The sequence below is a fragment of the Phragmites australis genome, chromosome 24 (assembly GCF_958298935.1).
Source record: "Phragmites australis chromosome 24, lpPhrAust1.1, whole genome shotgun sequence".
Lineage (NCBI taxonomy): Eukaryota > Viridiplantae > Streptophyta > Magnoliopsida > Poales > Poaceae > Phragmites > Phragmites australis.
In genome coordinates, this window is record NC_084944.1 from 3,731,153 (window position 1) to 3,751,583 (window position 20,431).

The window sequence follows — 20,431 nt, forward strand, 5'->3', positions numbered from 1 at the left end:
GTGAACCAAGGGCCCAGGCGATGCTTCCAGGAGCAAGATGCCAAGCTCGGTTGAGGCGTTGAGCTCTGCTGTGCCGTCCGTCTCACGACCGATGCCAAATCCACCCGAACGGCCATGGAAGGCGGTGGCGCCATCAACCTCTCAGCAGCTGCCACAAACTCGAGTGTCCACCAAGTTCGTGAACGGTGACAGCCCGATTGGACCTGCTCGATAAGTTTGGCATAATATCCAGATCAGTTCATATATAGTCCCGTTCGACCATTAGAAATACGGTCGAATAATCGTCACCACGCATCGTGACGACACCAGACGAGAATCCAAATTAACCGGTAACGCTCGCGGCATGGGAAAGGGGCGCGCACGCTGGTCTTTATTGTGGAACGTACGCGGCCGCGACGCTGGCCACACGTACCGTTCGAGCCACACAAGCATGTGGTGCGGTGGTTCGCCCTCTCCAATCCTTCAAGAAAAAATCTCGCGCTCCCAGCACCAGAATCCGGAGGAGTTCCGGGATGAGGCGTGACGCTTCCGATCGGCTCTGCCGGGCGGGCCCCGTGCGTCGCGGATCGAGCTCTCCTGCGGCCAGGTCCGACGAAACGTCAGGTGATTGCCGCGAGGAACAGGACGATCTGGCCTGACCAGGCTGCGAGAGTGCGGGATCTTTCTGCAAGCCGTGCGCCTGTAGCTAGCTCATGGACCTTGGACAGGTCCTTGGCAAACATTAAGCCATGGCACTACTAGTGCTCCATAAGCACTATGAAACGTGTACTTAGGGCTGACAATGGTGTGGTCAGGTTTGAGTGGAGCAAAACTATGTCTGATCTGAAATCTGATAGCTCTAACCTGATCTATATCTGAAATACTAAATGGCTAAAGATTTAAATCCAAACTCAAATCCGTCGTACGCCCGTCGGGTTCAGGCTGTTGGGGCCCGGACGCGTCCCGCCCATCACGCAGGTGAGAAAACAACCAAAAGATGGCGTGCGCACCCGTGAAACACACTATGGCCTGGGCGGCGGCGCGTGTGACATATCTAGGTGAAACCCACCAAGTGTCCCGTGGCCAAAATTTGCAAGGTAGGGACCGCATACTAGCTCCAACTCGAGTCGACTCTCCATGCTGTGAGGGTCCCATTAGCTGCTACGCACCGAGATTCGAGCCACGGCACCACACCTCGCACCCCACGACGTATGACTCCCCATGAGCACGCACATGCTGACCCCACAATGTGTTGGGCTAGGCTACATACATACGCATCTACCGGGTGACCCGTGCGCACCCACAGGCGAAATACAAAACTCGAGGCCGATCCAACACAATTTGGGTACCGACTTATCAAGCACATGGGTGAAAATTTGACTTGAACACGAACCCATAGATCCAATTGTCAGCCCTACGTGTATTCCTATGCATTTTCCAATAGGGTTGTCAACAAGTTGAGCTTAAGTGGGCTTGCGAGCTCCATAAAAGATGGAGCTAAGCTTGAGCGAGCCAACGATGGCAATTGAACTTGCCTCGAGTTTGGCTCGCTTAAGTTCGATAACGAAATAAAGCTTGAGCAGATCTTGCCGTCTTAGTTTGTTGTTATGATGTGATCACCTATGTACGCTTGAGGATGATCTATTTTTTTTTGTCCTTGCAACGTTTCTTTAGGCTTTAGAGATACATAAGGAAAATTAAGATTTGGTAGAGTGATAAATTTAAATAAAAATTGTAATATTTATTAACTCGAGTCTTATCCTAGCTTCGAGTTTAGCTTGTTTTGAGATAAAGCCGAATTCAAATCAAGCCTAAAATAAATCAAACTTGAGTAACTCATGAGTTTTGAGCTTTTTCAACAGCCCTATCTCACGGGACATACCTGTTCCATGGACCTAGCTAGTGTGATGCAAGTTATATCGTCGATCGTGGTGAACTGGCAATAGGCATGTATCGAGGTTCCAGAGACAGCAATAAAATAGAGGTGCAATACACGATTTAAATTGAATCCTAGTTTTCTCACTTCTTTATTTGGTTAGTTTGTTTTGGTGACATCAACGAAGAAAAATTCCGTTCAACTTTGAAACTCCCTAACGAATAAATCAACATGCTTAGCAGCAATGATCGTATGTCAACCCCACGTAGACATAGCTCATCCTTTCCGTTATATATCTGAAACTCATTATATCCCAGTCAACCCCAATCTGAGGATTAAAAAAAAGCAAACGAAACCAAACACTCCATCATCATCCAGTAACAAATATGAAGAGCCAAACCCGTCCCAAGCAAACCCTAACCGTCCTTATCTGAACCCAACGCACCCCTCCCCAGCCGCAACCCGCAACCGCAGGCCACCGCACTTCTTCGGGATCTTTTTAATAATAGCATTTTAATGAAAAATTGTGAAAATTAAATTCAGAAATGGAAAATTGTAAAATAGTTGTTAATTGGTACTCCAAGTGTTGACATATCATGTACGACTATTTATCGACACTCGGAGTGCCCAGAGGCCTTCGGACATAGCCAACAAACCCTGTATAATCGAGTTGGACACGTGTCATCGAGAGTGAGTTTAGTCGGCACTAACACCTATTTTTGGAATTTTTATTTTTTTATTAAAATACTATTATTAAGGTCCCTCCTAACCCCCTCGCGCACCCGGCACCCTTCCTTACCCCCAAAGAAACGCAACGCGCTCGGCGCGCAGATGCACATAGCACCGCCCAGACCCGTACAGCGGCACCGCGCTGCCAGACAGTTAGGCACAGCCGCGTACGCACGTCTCCACGGCTCGAGTCCGAGTGGGAAACGCGACCCGGCCGTGAGAAGCAACCGGAGGCGCGCACCAACCAACCCCGCCTGGCGGCCTCGCGGGGGCTATAAAAGCGGCGCCCATTGCCTCCCCGCCTCCCTCTCTTGGCATCGCATCTCGCAACTCAGAGGAACAGGAAGAAATCGTTTTTTTGAGAAGGCAAAGTGGAGTAGGCCATGTCCAACGTGCCCACCTCCCTCCGCGACTCCTCCCTCACTGTCTTCCGCCTCGCCATCTCCAGCTCTGACCCCTGGCCCTTCTCTTCCTCCCTCTAACCATCAGCCTCCCTTAGTTTCTTCTTCTTCTTCTTCTTCTTCTTCTTCTTCTTCTTGGATTTCTTCTTCAACAACCAACAACCAAGAAACCAAACCTGACCTTGGGCTGGTGGATCGACCTGGCTTGCCTGACCATGCACGGCAAGCAGCAGCAGCAGCAGATGGTGCCGGTGGCGCCCAGGGGGTGCGTGACGGTGCGGGTGGGCGCGGAGGGGGAGGAGCAGCGCCGGTTCGCGGTGCCGCTGGGCCACCTCAAGCACCCGCTCTTCGGCGCGCTGCTGGAGGAGGCCGAGCGCGAGTACGGCTTCAGGCACCAGGGCGCCATCGCCATCCCCTGCCGCGTCGACCGCTTCGTCCAGGTCGAGCATCTCATCGACCAGGACCTCCACGGCAGCTGCGCGCACCACCTCGTCGACCTCGACGGCCGCGGCGGCGGCCCGCACCACCAACACGTCCACCTGCCACGCTTCGTCGGTTGCTTCCGCGCCTGATTCGTCAGCTCACTTCTTCCATATGTCGAGGTGGTTTCTTGTGTCGGTTGTTAGCTCTTGGTTTGTGTCGTCCTCCGTTCCCTCTCGCGTTGGTTTGTGAGGGTTGCATGATACCATTGGTTTGAAGCTTTGTGGTGAGAGAAATGGAGGACGATTCGTCTAGATGTTGATGGTGACGAAAAATCAAGACGATCTCAAGTGTAAAGATCTAGAGAATGTTGCTAAACTTTTAGCCTTAGTCGCGGATGGGCAGTTAGCCCGATGGCAAAACCTAAAAGGTGGGAGTGAGCCGATAAAAGTTCGAACCTCCGTCCGCATATCTCCGTTGAGACGTCCAAAACGAATGCCGGGTAAAAGGAACTCTGATCGAAAAAAAACTTTTAGCCTTAGTTTTTTCTTCTTGTCATACGTCAATATACTACTTTGCTAATATGCTCTGGAAAGTGGGTTTGTTCTTGTAAATTACCTCCTTTTTTTGTATAGAATGATTTGTCCGAATTGCTTTAATGTTACACTGTTGACATCACGAACGCGTTAATGCTAATCCAATCGATTCGATGAGCCAAGTCGCTTTCGCCTCAAGCCGACGCGAAATTGTGAGAGAAACTTCGCGAGAAGAATAAGTTGTTGTCAAGATTGCATCTTGAGGATGATTAATTAGGACAAAATTAGCAAGGGGTCTGCAAGTAGCTTACATGCATGGCAAATTCAGAACGGGTGGCATCACTCAAATTGATATGCTGCGTCTCTCCATCTTCTCGTTGTGAGCATATTCCACTGTAATATCCGGAGCATATACATATTCTTATGGTCATGTCAAACTGGCCTGGCGAAGTAGCTTAAAATAGGCAAAGTTACTTAAAATAATGAAAGATACATTTTCTAATCATTATAGTTAAGAAAAGTACACAGCATTACTTAAAAAATAGTGGAAGATATTTCTCCGGTCGCATTGGTTGTTAATGTTCAGATGATCAGATCGAATGAACAAGATGATATATATCACAAGACTTAGACTATTTTACAATCCTAATTCATCAAGAATTAGACTATACAGTTGATGTGTAGGAAAAAAAACTATACAGATGAGTTTGATGTTTGATCTGGGATTGGATAAGCATGCCACAAATGACTCCTTAAGTATCTAAAAAATATACTAAAAGGGCTTTCTGAAAGTCGACATCTCTACAAATGTCCCTTCCCTTCCTAACCTGCTGATCTTCAATCAAACACCAGATGTGTACACAACAAACCGCCTTTTGAATTAGTCCGGCCTAAACCATGCCGTCCATGAATTTTGCAAATCCTCGCACGTTTGATTTGGTTGCGCGCGGTAGTTGACGGTTGACGTACGCAAACGGTTGGAAGCGTGGAATTGAACAAATTACGGAGGTTGATTGAATTTTAATTTCACACGCCTACCAACTTCGAGTTTTTTCTTTTCTTTCCGAGGATAACATCAGCAACTTCAAGTTGAATCAAGTGGAGCTGGCGTCCTTGAGCCAAAAGTCCAAAGCCAGCTAGGCGTCAGCACCAGCACGGAATGAGCGCAAAACCTGATACCCTTTCCCACTATCCAATTAGTATTTGATGCCCCATAGTAGGCGCATTTTATTTTAGGAAAATTAAAATTTGTATAGCATTAAATAAAATTATAAGAATATTTAGTATATAAAAATTATATAACTAGGTTCATAATTCAAAATGATTTCACACTATATAGGTTTTGTAGATATAAATGATATATTTTGTGAGAAAATCTTAGTCAAAATCTAACTTCGAAGACCGAGCCAAAAAACTATGTCTACTATTTCTGAACGGAAGGAATATTCGATTAACTGTTATTATTTTGATTAAACTTCACCATCTTGTATTAGTATGGAAATTCTTTTCTGTGATACATAGACGTTTTTACTGTTGGGTTGTGCAACCCGTTCTTTGTCCCACTCTCCAAATTAATAATGCATGTATGCTAGGATAGTTTTTTTTTTTAAATCAGTATAACTCGTAGACGTACGTACATATTCACACCACTACAGAAAGATTGACGAAATCATTACATACGTCTCGTTGTCAATAGGTATGTCGTTTACCACTGAAAAAAATTCCGCTTTGGTAAGACATACAAAGAGTAAACATAAAATTTGATCCTAATGAGTAAGGAGTATAATCACATCTACTAACTATCCAAGCCAATTCTTGATTCTCAGATATTTTATAGTTTCCACATTGGCCAATTTCGCCATTTATTTGAAAAATTCATACTACCTTTCGTTGTAACGGACTGCTAAAAACATCCCAGCACTGACATCAAGACTGAACTCTGGTAATTTTGTATTGTGACTTGTCGGCACGAAATTGGGCTACAAAGAAGCTTGTTCGGTTAGCCGTATCTTTCAAGGGCGGACAGCGTCTAAGGCATAATGACATACATTAGCTTTTAACTTTCACATAAGAAATTCCATAATGAGAAAAATCAGAGCTTTAATAAAGTGGTTAACGGCTAAAGATCCAACAACGCCACACCAAAAGAAAAGAAAAGGACAAGGGAGTCATTAGGCTTTCCTCTTGAAATCGAACCATTAGGCTCTAAATTTGTTGTTAAATCGGTGAGCATAAGTGCGCCGAAAGCCTGAGGGTTGGAGGTGAGCAAAGTGGTTTTGTAGGGTTTATTTTTCCATCACCACGAAGGCACTAGTTTATACCGGAATGGCATCATAATATCCACTGAAGCACTGCTAATGGTGTAGCGTTTATAGACTTTTCCTATAACGAATTGCCAAAATCCCTTTTGTGAGATGTAGGTGCAGATGCTAAAGTGTATTTGTTGGGCTCTTGATGAATTCCACAGTAGGGGCCAAAATTTTGCAAAGAGGACCTATTGAACACTTTTATTCATGGGCCATTCACTAAAACAAAAACTTATTCATGGGCCAAGTCAGGGAAACGAAGCTATCATATTTTTTTTTTTTAAAAACTTCAACACTAGGTATAAGCTGTACGCACGTCCAAACGCACACTCTACACGTCCTATAACTCACGGTAGATCTACAACCTATACTCTCACGCGTCTACTGAAAATATTCACGAAACCTCAAGCTCCGCTAGCAATGGGCACATCGTCCTCCCATTGTGATCCACAGACGCTCGAGGCTCCCCAATGCGTGCAACGGGATCAAGCCCAGACAGGTAGCCTCCGCATCGGGATGCATTACCAACCAAGCTGAGCTCGGTTCACAACAAAGCTATCATATTGTTCTCTTCATCCGTCGGTTCAGACTTTCAGACTAAGATCTCAGAAGTCAGAATTGCTATCTACATGCTGGAACAACCAGACTCTATAACTGAGTGGCAGTGTTTGAAAATGCGACAGTAACCGTTCGATTATCGCAGTTACCGGCTAATTCAGTCAGCACCGCATTTAGAAACTGAGCGATTACTGATCAAACTCAAATTCAAAATTCAAAAATTTAACAAAATTCAATCGGTTTCTACCGAATTCCACCTAATTACTATGCAGTTACCGATCTCAGACAGTTTTCGAGGGTCTATCGAATTTGTGAACCCTGCTGAGTGGTAAGGCACACACAAAACTTAGAACTTGCATGAACTGAACTGACCATTTCAAGCAATTCAAAGTTCAGAAGCAAACTGAATAAATACCTATTTCAGTTATCGCAATATAGAGTAATAATAACTGCCTGTTCGGTGCCATCATATTACAAACTAAGATCTATGCTCTTCCCCTCGTGTGAAGCTGGGAGCCTGGGACAGTAACGTGTGCAAGATCTGCAAATCATCCCCTGCTACAAAACCAACTCTTGTATCACTAGAGGCCCAACCACACCCCAAAACCCTCCCTTGACTTCTCATTTGATTGGAACTACAAAGAATTGGAGAAAGGCGAAAGAAACAAGCGACCAAGTGGTCTCATACTACACTGAGATGACGGAACTCTGATGCCATCATCACAGCTGGTGAAACAAGCTCGGTTCAGGCTTTCAGTGAGCTGTGTTGCCTGTGTGCTAATGCTGCTCCGATGCGTCAGCGGTCCAGTATGTCTTGACCGCCATGAGGACCTTCTCCGGGTTGAAGGGGCCGTCCTCGTGGTCCATGATGCGGCTCTCCCACCGCATTCGTTTTGTTATTGCCTGAACTTTAGTGAGGACGTCGACCGTGTCACGGATGATAGCTGTGCCCTCGGGCCTCAATATCCTATCCATCTCCAAGAGGATGTCGGTAATATCACACCTGAAAAGTTCAGGAATTAAACACTATTAGAGCCTGTCTATAGTGAATTGTCTTATTGTGTGTTCTGGGTATTTTAGTGCTGGACCATTGCTCCCACAATTGTTGTCACTCAAGTGAACAAGCAGGGTCTGGTTTCAGGCAGCGAGGGTGTGAGCAGCAGTATAAGTATCACAAATGCGCTTTCAGAAATGTCTACAAGGATAGCAGTTAAACCAGAGTCTTGTGTAGTTGTGTTACAGGCAATATCAACAGTAAATTGTACTGCAGAGGACATGCAGTCATCAGCTGGGCAAGGTAATGATCTTGCAAGGACTGAAGGACTATCAAGACATTAACCTTTCATTTACTACAAGCTTGTGCCTCTGTTTCCCTCTTCTACAGTCTCACATTTAATATGTGATGAACATGCCGCACTGAGCTGTCTAGCATGATCTTCACTATAGTTGGTTAGTTGGTTTCCTAAAAGAAAATGATGCAAAGTACAGAACTACCTCTCAAATATCTTCTAAGAATCATAAACCACAAACATTTGTTTTGGTAATAGTAAGCTGGTGCATTCCTTAAAGGGCTATGCTGAATTATCAATTGATTATGATTTTCGAGTCAGATAAAAGTGATGACACAACAAAAACAAAGGCAATAAGAAGAAGATAAAAGGCAATGACGACTTGAACATGGCTAAAAGAAAGGCTGAAATATATAATTTCCTTACCTGTCTTGGTAGATGCTAAACAAATTGTCAGCATGTAAGAGGTCATAGGTTCTTGGATACGTGGAGAAAGCTTCACACCAGTCCTGGTATGTGCCGATGAATCCTCGCTCGTATATTGCCCCAAGGGTATCCCGGTCAGAATTAACCGGGACAACGTTCATCACCCAAACAGGGTACTTTACTAAAGAAGCAGCAAACCCGCCCATGTTTGCATTCATGTCCATCACATTTCTGTACCTATTCTCTGCTATGGGTGTGGTGCGCTTGTAGTATGCCACCCTCTTCTCCCACAACTTCTTGTCCTCATCAAATTTCTTAGCATCTAATCCTGGAATCATGCCCCTTTTAATCCTTGGGGGAACTGTAAATGCCCTCTCTGGCCATTTCTCCACCGCTCCACCGGCAACTTCTCCCTGGTTGCTTACTTCAGGCAATGGAGTAACACAGGCTTCCATCTGCTTGTACCTGTATATGGAAAGGGAAAAGAAGATAACTCAGTAGCAGACAACTAAATTACTTAAAGAGAATTTTATTGTTGATTCAGCAATTCCATACCAAGCAGCATCAGGATTGTCACTCTTGCATATATGGGGTATCTTATAGGTCTTCTTGATACTGGCACATTCGAGATGGTTCTTAGGCTTCTGCCAGATGGAGAGATCCGCCTTCTCAACCACCTTGTTCCAGCAAAGGCTCCTGGCGACATCCTCAATCTTGTCTTGCTCTTGCTTAAGGTCGTCCTTGGTCCTCTCCCACCCCTTGTAGTGCGTCTTCCAATTGATTGGAGGACCCGAGAGAATCCAATAACCTCCTGGCCTTAGGATTCTATCGACTTCAGCAAGGTATAGTCCATCTAAAGGAAATTCGAAAACATCCACTCAGTTAGTCAATTTGTTTTATATCCAAGAACAACTGGAAAAGTAGAATAAGATACACATTGGAGCGAATTTCAGAGTTATTAAGTGCTCACCATGTGCATACCAAGGAATCAGACAGCGCGAGCAATGCGCCATATCAAATGCCCTAGATGGGTAAGGCAACCGATGTTTCCCCATCACACCGATGATGGCAGGGACACCTCGTTCGAGTGCAAATTGCACCTGAGCTTCATGCGTGTCCCTCGGCGCAAACGACATGGCAATGATGTTTCTCTTCAGCAAGTAAGCCCCCCAACTAGCAACCTTCAATAATAACAAAAGCATGAGCACCATCACAACATCCATAAACCCGAGCCCATGATGTTCTTCCTCTTACCCCGCAGCCCGTGTCGATCGCCGTCCTGATCTTCCCGTCTGTCAACGAGATGAGCTTATTAATGTCGTCAATGTAGGCATCGGCGCCGCGTGGGAACATTGTGCCGCCACCGGGGAACCGGAACTTGTTGCCCTCCACCTGGATCCAGTTCTGCACGGCCTTCTCAATGCTGAGCTCCTTGTGGGGAATGTTGTTGAACCAGGCATAGTCTCTGCTCTGTGGCCACTTGAAGGGGGTCTTGTACTCGGGTGGCGCCGGGATGAGGCACCGGACCTGCTCGTCCTTGCCGGGGCAGTGCCGCTCCCGGTACACCAACATGGCGCGGTCAAACCGCCGCCCGCGCGTCCGGTCCTCACAGGGTGTGTACTCGCTGAAGTTGAGCGGGCACGCCGGGAACTGCTGCAGCGCCGCGCCGGCATCTGTGTCGCTGACGTTGAGCTGGTGGTGCGCGTCGAAGTCGAGGGCGTCATCGGAGCCCGATCCGAACGACGGCACGGAGCCGGAGGAGGTCTGCGTCGTGGCCGTGGCGGGGTCGCAGCCGACCTGGGTGATCGCCGCGGAGTTGCCCACGGGCTTCGGCAGCGTGGTGTTCTGCCATGCGCCGAGGACGTAGAAGGCGATGCAGAGCGCGCTCACCACGAGGATGTAGGTCAGGCGCTGCTTCTTGGACTCCTGCAGCTGCTGGGCTTTGGGAGAGGCTGGGTAGTCTTTCGCCATGGCTCCTGCAAGGTTCAAGAACCATCGAGGTGTTAACTTAGCTCGATCTCATGAAGAAAGGAACAAAATTTAGGAACGGCTCGCAGAATTCAAGAGTAGAGGGATAGACTGACGAACTTATGCTACACATATTTGATTTGAGCTGAAAAGGAAAGGTGAAATAACAGGGCTAGCACTGCTGAATAAATTAATTTTGCTCTAAGCAGTGAATGAAATACTTCAAGATTTGAAATTTATCATGCTTCACTGAGGATTTTGGGCGCCATTACTTGACCAATTGGTGAGATCTAAACTAGATAAGTTTGAACATGAGCGATAAATTTCTGATTACCAAATAGTTGGCTGCGACTTCAGATTTCAGAACATAGAAATTTAGACAGTGGAAGCATAGCAAGATAGCAAATTTGATTGATCTGATTTCTGAATAACACCTAAATTTATGTTTTCCTATATTTAAGCTGCACCACCTAAACAACCCATGAAAAACAACGAACAGGTAACATTTATAGCAGCAGTCAGAGGAGAAGATTACTAATTGGGGCCTCAGATCACGATAAAAATCTCAAAAAAAAGAAGAAGAAGCTCCACACAAGAGGAGAGAACTATACAGAAGCATATAGACGTGCTTCCAACTAAATCAGCATTTTCAGCAAGATTCATGCTTCTTGCTGACGGCGAGGATATGTGACTAGGATAAAGGGCAAAGAGGATAAACAGTAAAGATTACAAGCAAAAGGCAAAGCTGAACCTAGAAGACAGTGGCAGCTAAGCACCAGACTAGAGGAATCTAAAAGTCTGGCAAAACAGCAAGCAGACCCATCAATGTCACTCAGTGGAAGCCGTTGCATTTCCTAACGGATCCATCTTCTCCAAGAACCAAATCGCAAGAAACGAAATCAGCAAAGCTACCAGACCTGTAAAGAAGAAGCCAGCTCAGGAAGGAAGAGCAGTGGAGCACGCCAAGACGAAGAAGAAGCAGAGGCCCCCCAAAGCTCCAAAGGGCGAATGAGTCGGGAGAGTAGCACCACGGATCTGCCTATTTATGCGAGCTCTGCAGCAATGGTGAGTGAGTGAGGCAGGCACTAAGCCAGTATTGAGGGAGAGTGGAGTGGTGGCGTGATGCCGAACGCGTTGCTGACATGTCAGCAGCGCCCCCAGCTAAGACCACTTGCATCCATATCTCTTCTTAATTTATTTTGTTTTCTTTTTAATTCTCTTTCTTTTTTTATTCTCTTTTATTTTCTCTGATCTTCAATAAATTTTTTAAAAAAATTCGTAAAAAAAATTCCGTTCTGAAATAAATGACATTCAAAATCATTTCGTAACGAGAACTATGAAGAAAAAACTTTGAAACGCTGAAAAAAACAAAAATTCCTTTATGAAAAAATTCTATCCCCCCTCATAAGTAAAGAAAGCGGATCAGGCCTAATGCATTTGGGGCCGATCCCGTGAAGGATCTGGATCCCCTTATTAATAATAAATTAATGTAGAGAATCACAGTTTACACAGTAAAATAAGTCTAAGTACTACACTATTGTGCATTTATTTACTGCATTAACAGTAATATGGTTTCCTGTGCAGAAGTTTTGGTACTGTAGCGGTACTGTAGCATACGATCCGGTGCATCTATCGTAAAATCAACTGCTCAGATTAGGAGTAATACATTTTACTGTAACTACAACAGCCTGTTGCCGATCAGTGAGGATCCCGATCGGTGAATGGAGGGCCAAACCCAGAAAGATGAGGCCGACATGGGAATAAAATAGGGTGGAGTTGGAAAGAAAAAAGCGGGGGCAGCGCACCGAGGGCGAGACCCCTGCCTGTCCTTCTCACGTGGTAATGGCGATGGTCCAATGGCTATGGAGTATGGAGACCCCAGTGGACTGTGGCTTTTGGGAGGAAGAAGATTTGGAAGAAGAAACAGTCCGGTCCTTGGAATTAGGCCTCTTGCACGAATGTGGTCTGGCACTGACGTTTCTTTCCTTCGTGTTGTCAACAGACGATGGTGTGTGGACCATGGCAAGAAATGTGCTCTGAATTTCTGGCCTATTGGTTTCTGAACAATCTTTGACATTTCAAGAGTCCACTTCATTTGTTGTTTTGCTCTTAGGCAACAAGAACTGATCAGCTGCCATTTGCATGCAGATGATGATATTTTAAGTGTTTTGCTCCCAAAGCACAACGATAGACAACTTTTTCAGGACATTGCATCTACCCGTTTTTGAGACAATGTTAAGAACAATCTTGTTGGCTAATATAACTGACAACCTTGGAAGAAAAACAATTAACACTGTCAATGACCAACATGACAGACCATGGACCAAACATCACTCCGAGATTGAAAGCAGGAACACAACGAAATTAAACACACAAGAACAGCATTTCAAACTTGGAATTGCTCACCTTAACAACGTAAATCCTAGTATTCCCTAGTCACCTTAGCAAATTTGCTCTGCCTTCTCTGACTATCGCCCACTCTATCACTGCTCTGGGCAGCTTTGCCCGGCATGATGGTTGGTTGCAGTAGAAGCAGGGTAAAAACCAAAAGGCTCTCCTTTTGATCTGTTCCTTTTTTTATCTGTCTCTTCACACACCACCACTGGTGATTCTCTCTACCCTCCCTGGTTTCTGCCTGAATGGAGAGTGGACAGGATTTGGTCAATGACGAAAGGGCACCACACTACCACAGAGGGTTATGGGGAGAGATTGTCGGCCCTCCATTTGCTCCCAGCATTTCCAGCTTTTCCTTTTGACTTAGAAAATAGTAAACCTTAGAACCGGATGGAAAAAAAAGATGCAGTTTTGGGATCACATGCTTGGATAGTGTCGGTGCAATAAAATGCATGGACCACAGGCATAGACTGATGTAACTCTTTGTAATGATTCATGTGTGTGTCCTACTTGTGTTGGCCTGATATTTTGCACAGGATTTCACCAGGGAATAATAAATGTTGTGGTTCCTCTGATTCTCGATTGCAGCACACCTGATTCCTGAGTTTGATTTTTTCAGAGAAAAACGATATTACAAAAACTAAGTGGATATTCAGAGGTGCACTATTTCACATTTGACATGGTAGAAGCACATCCTATTTATGGATCAAAAGAAATAGAAAACCACGGAAAAGTAAAGGAAAAGAGAAAAGGCATGCCATGGATGAAATCTCAAAAAAATGAGGAAAAAGTGGACGCACACCGCATCCCTCCTCTTTTCTACCGAAGCCCGCACGGATGTTCCTTCCCGATGAGGGTTTCTTGGACGAAAATCCCCTCTCTCACCGGATCCAAGAATCGGAGTCCCTCACGCGATCATCAAAACAAGGCAAAAGAGCAATGCGATTCCACGGAGAACTTGAAAGTTGAAACTCACCTGACAAGGAACTCAACGGCAGAACTCGAGGGGGAGGAGACGATCCACGCAGCAGTAGCAGAGATGCCAGCGTACGATCTCTGAATTCGTTCCTATTTTCTAGGGATTCTGGGGTCGTTTGAAATTTCGTTGACGGCATATCTACCACGAAAAAAAAGTAAAAAACTTGACGCCAATATCCATATACAGTCAATACAGAATATAGCAATTTGAAAAAGGTAAAATAATATTTTCTCTAATTACAAATATATGTCGTTTTGGACTCCTCAACTATTTTCTAAATATAAGTTATTTTAACTTATATGTATTTTTTTTCTCTTTTGTTTCTTACCCTTGTTTGATAAATACTACCACTCTCACAAATAAATAAGTTATCTTTTTTAATACAGAATAAATAAAGAACAACAAGTTCATTTGATCTATTTTCTTAATTTTTATGTACAAGTCTAAAATAACTTACATTTCAATCAGAGTATAACGTAGAAAAAAATTATTTGCATATCAAATTTTTAAAAAACACACGTGCATGGTTGCTAAAAAAAGAGCACAATCACCATTAATTCCTTGATTCATGAATGTGGAGATTAAAAGTATTTTTGAAAAAAGAACATAATTCAATTTTATATAATGATCATTTGATCTATTTAAATAGATGATAAAGATTGTTTGAATCTGTCGTCACTCGTTTATTTTATAAGAGTTAGATACGGACTCGGCAACCAAACCCTTATGCTAGCAGGCCGCCGCACCACCACAAGCCGAGCCCGTTAGGCCCAACGGCCCAGTTCCCAGACGCAGGTCGGCCCATCAGCCCAAGACGCGAACGCAGCGGCGCCAGAAGACGAGCGCGAGCCGTGCCGGCCCGGCCGGAGCCGTCCCCATGCCGCCGCTGCGGGTGCCGGCGCGGCTGCTGCACGCGCGGGGCAAGACCACTGCGGCGCAGCACGTGGCGGCGCGGCACCTCGACTACGCCTTCGAGCGGCTCGCGGCGGCGCACCTCCCGCTCGTCGCGGCGTCGCCGCTGATCGACGCGCTGCGGGCCTCGCCCGAGCCGCTCGCGCTCCCGGGCCTGGCACGCCGCCTCCCGCTCCGCCTCCACCGCAGGGGCGCGCTCCACTTCATCCGCCTCTTCCCGCGAGTCTTCCACCTGCGCGCCCCGCTCCCGCTCTCGCTCTCGCTCACCCCGGCCGCGGCCTCCCTTCTCGCTGTCGCCACCTCGCCCGCCGCCGCGGCACGGACGCTCCATCGCCTCCTCGCGATGTCCGGCTCCCGCTCCCTGCCCCTCCGCGCTGTCTTCCGCGTCTGGCGCGAGCTCGCCCTCCCCGACGACTTCGAGGACTCCGTCGTCGCAGGGCATCCTCACCTCTTCCGCCTCGCCCCCAATCCCGCCGAGCCCAACACGCACATCCTACACCTCGTCGTGGATCCGGCTACCGAGGACTTCCCCCTGGCGGTGGAGAAGACCCGGCCGGACAGGTACGCCTTCAAGCTGCAGTTCCCGCCGGGGTTCAGGCTGACCAAAGAATACCGGAAGAAAGTGAAGGAGTGGCAGCTGCTGCCGTACGCCGGGCCATATGAGGTGGTGAGTCAGAGGGCTGGTGGAAGCAAGAAGGTGTCCAAGCTGGCGAGGAGGAAAATGGAGAAGAGGGCGGTGGCCATCGCGCACGAGTTCCTGAGCCTGACCGTGGAAAAGATGGTGGAGGTGGAGAAGTTCAGCCAGTTCAGGAAGTGGTTTGGGATCGAGGTCAATGTCCGGGACGTGTTCTTGGATCATCCTGGTATATTCTACCTCTCGGCGAAGGGGAAGCGGCACATGGTGTTCTTGAGGGAGGCGTATGATCGTGGGAGGCTTGTTGAGCCAAATGATGTGTCTGAGGCTAGGTCCAAGCTCGTTGAGCTGATGCTGCTGCGCCGCCGTGGGCTTGGGAACGCCAATTCAAGTGCCAACATGACTTCAGGTGCCACTGCTGACGCCAGAGAGAGCGATGACGGTTTATATGAGCACGAGGATTGCTTGTTGGACGAATCAGAGAAGCAGGAGCAGTAAGGATGTTGTCGACATCATGAAGAATCCTGTTTAGCACAACATGTTCAAGGGTGAGGGTGCTTCAGTGCTTGGCACACCTTCGATGTGGGCGGTGGTGCAATTCAGAGGCAGGAGGTTTGCGTGCCGGCCATTACCAGCTGAGAATGTGGATATTTTTTTCAAGGAACATTGGTCGGTTGTGTGCCATGGTCAATACGCTTGTGGGATGGGTTCAATATAGCTCTGGCTGTGCATTCTTGAAACTTAGATATTTGGCAACTGGCTGTGGGTAGGCAAGGATGAACCGTTGAAGTTTAGTTCCACTTAGTTCTCTGGTGAGAAGAGTTTGTGCTGGCAAATCAATCTGCAAAGCTTGCTTAATGTCAGGTAATTCTATAGGATATGTTTCTTGAGTTTTCTCTAGTCCCTCACTCTGGTCCTTCGGAGGTAGTCTTTTGGCTAGTGTCTGGTTGGCGGCATTGCCTGAATTGAAGAGCAGGCACTCTTCAGCAATTTGTGCAACTCTGGTCATTACAAAAGCATTCTCAGCTTTATCAGGGACAGCAGGATATGCGGATTAGCGATGGACAGTTTCAGGGACGCACACTGCCAATTCAGCTTACCGTGGATTATTTTGGGGATCAGTTCATCCTGTCAAGTCAGCCCTGATTTGGAAACAAAGGGTGCCTCTGAAATTTTTCTGCAGGTTCGCATTGCAGAACCAGTGCATGATGTCCTGATGATCGAATAACCCTATGCTACCTAAGATAGAGTTATGCTTATGGAGAGACAGTTCAGCGCCTTCTAATACAATGCTCATCTGCAAGATTGGTGTTGCTGTCTGTTTCTTCATAGCTAGCAATTTCGTTGCCGGCAAATGTACCACCAAAACTCTGTCTTGAAGATCGGTAGTTACAGTCCCCCTCTTGCTTGGTACATAGCACGGCTGTTTTCTGATGTTTACACCACACTACAGTTGTATTCTTTCCTCCCCTGTAACTAGTGCTTAGTGTTCTCTTAGGAACAAAATGTGGTTAGAAGAGAAGAAACATGTGCTTTTGCCATGTTGTCTGTTGTCACCATTTTTGAAATTTGAAACTCTCCTTCAGGTTCTTCCAATTCTCAGTGTGCCGTCCAAATATTGCATTTTGGAGAGGTTGGCCATGGATTTACCTGTTACATTCTTTCCCATTTATGATCCATTCACTATGCTAACTGATTTCCAAGTACAAATTTTGTTCGTTCATCAAAGTTTATACAACATTATTAGGGAGATGGAACGATTCTGTTCAAGAGGCAAAGAGTAACAAGTCAGCCATCTGAAGCTGATTACTCCTGCACATTTCCTATTTGATCCTCTGAAATCCTGACTGTAACTCAGTTTGGGAATTACAACGGATTATGGATGTTCAGGAGTAAAACTCTAGCCTGCAGCAGCTTCCTGAACACCTTCTCGCTCCCGCTCTCGACCGCACCAATGCATTCCTCTAGCTCCTCCAATGCTGCCACCGCCGTCTGCGGCACTACTTTCCTGTCTGCCAGCACGACGCCCAGCCTCGCTAGCCACTTGCGCGAGGACAACGTATGTACCACGGCCGACACGCCCGGCGACATAGCCGCGCACCCCAAGAAGACGACCGCAGACGCTTCGGCTATGGCCACGGCCGCCTCCGCCACCACGTCGACCACCTCGGTGTCCGTGGTGACACCTGCCGGCCTCGACGACGCCACTGTCGCGTGCCGCATTGTTGCGGCGAGGTGACACAGCTCCTTCTCAGTTCGCCTGTGCGCGCACACAGACGCGGCCAGCATCGCGCCGTCCCCGCGCCGGACGCCGGCCCGAGCCTCCGCCACGCTCTGCTTCGCCGCGAGCAGCGCAGACCCGAACGTGCTGTACGCGTCGGCTAGCGCGAGGAAGCCTTCGAGGACCTGGTCGTCGGCGTCGTGGAGGGCCACCGCGGCTCGCGGTGCCGCGAGCAGCTCTTCTAACGCGACCAGTACGGCCTCCACGAGCGCGAGCCCTGACCCAGAGGACATGCCCGAGCTCGAGGCCGAGGCGGACCACGACCTGAGCTCGCGGACGCCGCCGTCGAGGCGCGCGAGCGCGGGGTGCGAGTGGTGGCATGGCTGGCTCGCCGACCGCGCGTGCGCCGCCGCCTTCCTCGTCGTCCTCACAGGGCTAAGCGTTAGGTGCATCCTTGAGACCTTGATTCTTTGACTAGTATTGGCTTCTTGGTTTTGCGGCATGTCCGTGAGCGGAACTGAGCGACGACGACGGGAGTTTATATGGGATGGCCAGGGGAGAGGAGGCGGTGGTTGCAAGTTGCACCAAAGAAATCGTCGGCTTCACAGGTCGCGCTGCTGTTTTCGGCATCCCGGCATGCCAGCAAAACAGGTGGAGCATTAGAGGTGGTGGTGGTGGTACCATGGAGTTGACTCTTGGCGTAGGACAAGTGAGTTCAGTAGGGAACAGCTCTGCCTATGGACATACATATTCTTCTTCTTGTCATGCCAAGGTGGGTGCAGCGCTGACAAGACTGGCACGTTCAGAAATTCAGATAAGGCGCGAATGAACTGTCAACCTCGCTCGAGTCGTGGTCTTCCGGTTCCGGTTTGCTGGGGGCTTTGGGGCCTCTGTTTCGTGAGGTAGAGGGGTCATGCGGCCAAAACCGGCTTTGTCAAACCCGAAACCTGTTCCCGTTCCCGGTTCGATCCTACCTGCTCAGCCACCGTTCCACTACCCAAAAGAAGTAACCGTCGAGGCATGAACGTTGGAGGAGGTCCGTGGCTTGGCGCTCTTGCCACTCACATCCGGAGATGTCATTATAATGTAACTCACTTTTTTACCATATATATTAGAGTTAAAAATAATTTTAGAAATTAGTCCATCATATAAGATAAATATTAGTGAATTGTCTCATATTTTTAGAAATTTATTTGAGGCTTTAACAATTGTTAAAAGTTATTAAAGTAGTCTTTTTTGAGAATTTTAGTTTAAATTCTACACATATTTTTTAGTGAATCCAATTAAAATGGGTTACACATGAATTATGAAATATGTACAAAAATTTTAGGATTTTTGGAGCAACATAAGACCACAATTTTATGTAAGGAAGAGATGAAAATATTGATGGAAACAGTGATTTCAACAAAATACTGTTCACTCGGCACAGCGTGTCAGCCTGTTTACCGCTAATTTTTTCTATCAAAAATCTATTTATTTAAATATTAATATTAGAAAATATATAAAAAAACTCCCGTGTGGGAGCCTCCGGGTTTCCCCCGGCCCTCCTCAGTCCGAGCTGCATCACCAGGCCCGGTGCAACCGTGCAAGGCCCGTTCGTCAGACGGCCGAGGGCCTACCACGGCTTGCTTGCTGGGGCTGCACGCATGGAAAGATTCGTGCGACGACCGTGACAACTGACCACGCACATGTCTCGTGCGACGCTACTCCTATAGTCCTGTCCTATTTTTTTTGACGCAAATCTTGCATCGTACATCGCCGCCGCAAGAACGGCCAGCCTAGAGCCTGGACGGAGGAATGAAAATTTTCATTAGCGTACGCGGACATATAAGTCATTTATTTGCGTAGTTTTTCTTTTTTTAAAAGGTAGGTGAGATAATCAGATGAGTATAAATGTAAAGAACAAATAAAGATTGGCCGTACTGGCGATATGGGGAGCTGAGTTGCTCCAAGCTGTAAAGGAGAACAACGAGGGACTAAGGTAACTTGGTTGCAGATAGTAGCTAACTTTTATTATTGTGATATACAGGTATACAGAGAAGAGAAGTGTATAAGGTGAAAATAAAGCTGATGTAGAGGAAAATTTTATTCATGTGGAAGAGAATTTTGTAGGATTAACTTTGAAAAAAGAAAATACGAGATAACTTTAAATATTATGAGGTATGAAAAATTAAGAATAGAATTTTTTAAAATATACTAAGAAAAAAATAGCAATTCGAGATAAACACTGAATATAGCCTGAGAAAAATGCGACCGCGAGACCAGAGGCGTCTGGCATTTCAACCTAGGAACAGTATACTGTTTGTCTCGTTGTGCTTTAACTAGTGCCGTTGTCTCTTTGTGCTTTAAACTAGTGCTGTTTGCTGCCCCGAGGTCCTATCCCGGCACGAATTCCGGCCCTGATCCAACCAACCGAAACATGTCTATATGTCACGTATTCACGTGGATATGTTAACACCAAACAAAACGAATTTGTATGCACTAATAACCATACACATGTGATATGTACGTACAATTTTTATACACGTACATATATATACTCCACATCAGTGGCGTATCCAGGATGGCACAGTGGGCTATGGGTCACCTATCAGCCCTTGAATTTTACTGTATCTTCGGTACTGTAGCATAATTAGTTTATTTAATTGTGTTAAGTTGAATCACCTTTATCTACAATTCTGGATCCGTCGCTGCTCCACATTCAGTATATTGCATTAGATGGAATCAGACATCTTGCATCGATTTCCTTTACATCCTCACCTTGGGACAGGTGCTTTAGGTGTTTCGAAGAAAATCAGGCAAC

The 20,431-nt window shown here is 46.7% G+C and overlaps 4 protein-coding genes across 4 annotated transcripts; 2 read left to right on the plus strand and 2 right to left on the minus strand.

The window, feature by feature from the left end:
* The first annotated feature begins 2,865 nt into the window (after window positions 1-2,865).
* LOC133907516 (auxin-responsive protein SAUR32-like) lies at window positions 2,866-4,064 on the plus strand. The gene has a single exon (XM_062349569.1). The coding sequence runs from the start codon at window positions 3,201-3,203 to the stop codon at window positions 3,555-3,557; it is 357 nt and encodes a 118-aa protein (XP_062205553.1). The 5' UTR covers window positions 2,866-3,200; the 3' UTR covers window positions 3,558-4,064.
* A 3,145-nt stretch (window positions 4,065-7,209) lies between these two features.
* Window positions 7,210-11,626, minus strand: LOC133907310 (probable methyltransferase PMT18). Its single transcript, XM_062349325.1, has 6 exons — window positions 11,406-11,626; window positions 9,775-10,496; window positions 9,491-9,701; window positions 9,076-9,373; window positions 8,521-8,985; window positions 7,210-7,808 (listed from the first exon to the last, which is right to left on the minus strand). The coding sequence occupies exons 2-6, from the start codon at window positions 10,489-10,491 to the stop codon at window positions 7,583-7,585; spliced, it is 1,917 nt and encodes a 638-aa protein (XP_062205309.1). The 5' UTR covers window positions 10,492-10,496; window positions 11,406-11,626; the 3' UTR covers window positions 7,210-7,582.
* A 2,965-nt stretch (window positions 11,627-14,591) lies between these two features.
* LOC133908097 (protein ROOT PRIMORDIUM DEFECTIVE 1-like) lies at window positions 14,592-17,027 on the plus strand. Its single transcript, XM_062350224.1, has one exon. It carries the CDS (start codon window positions 14,739-14,741, stop codon window positions 15,903-15,905), a length of 1,167 nt encoding a protein of 388 aa, XP_062206208.1. The 5' UTR covers window positions 14,592-14,738; the 3' UTR covers window positions 15,906-17,027.
* A 152-nt stretch (window positions 17,028-17,179) lies between these two features.
* LOC133907853 (uncharacterized) lies at window positions 17,180-18,329 on the minus strand. Its single transcript, XM_062349947.1, has one exon. It carries the CDS (start codon window positions 18,129-18,131, stop codon window positions 17,274-17,276), a length of 858 nt encoding a protein of 285 aa, XP_062205931.1. The 5' UTR covers window positions 18,132-18,329; the 3' UTR covers window positions 17,180-17,273.
* Between the last annotated feature and the right edge of the window lie 2,102 nt (window positions 18,330-20,431).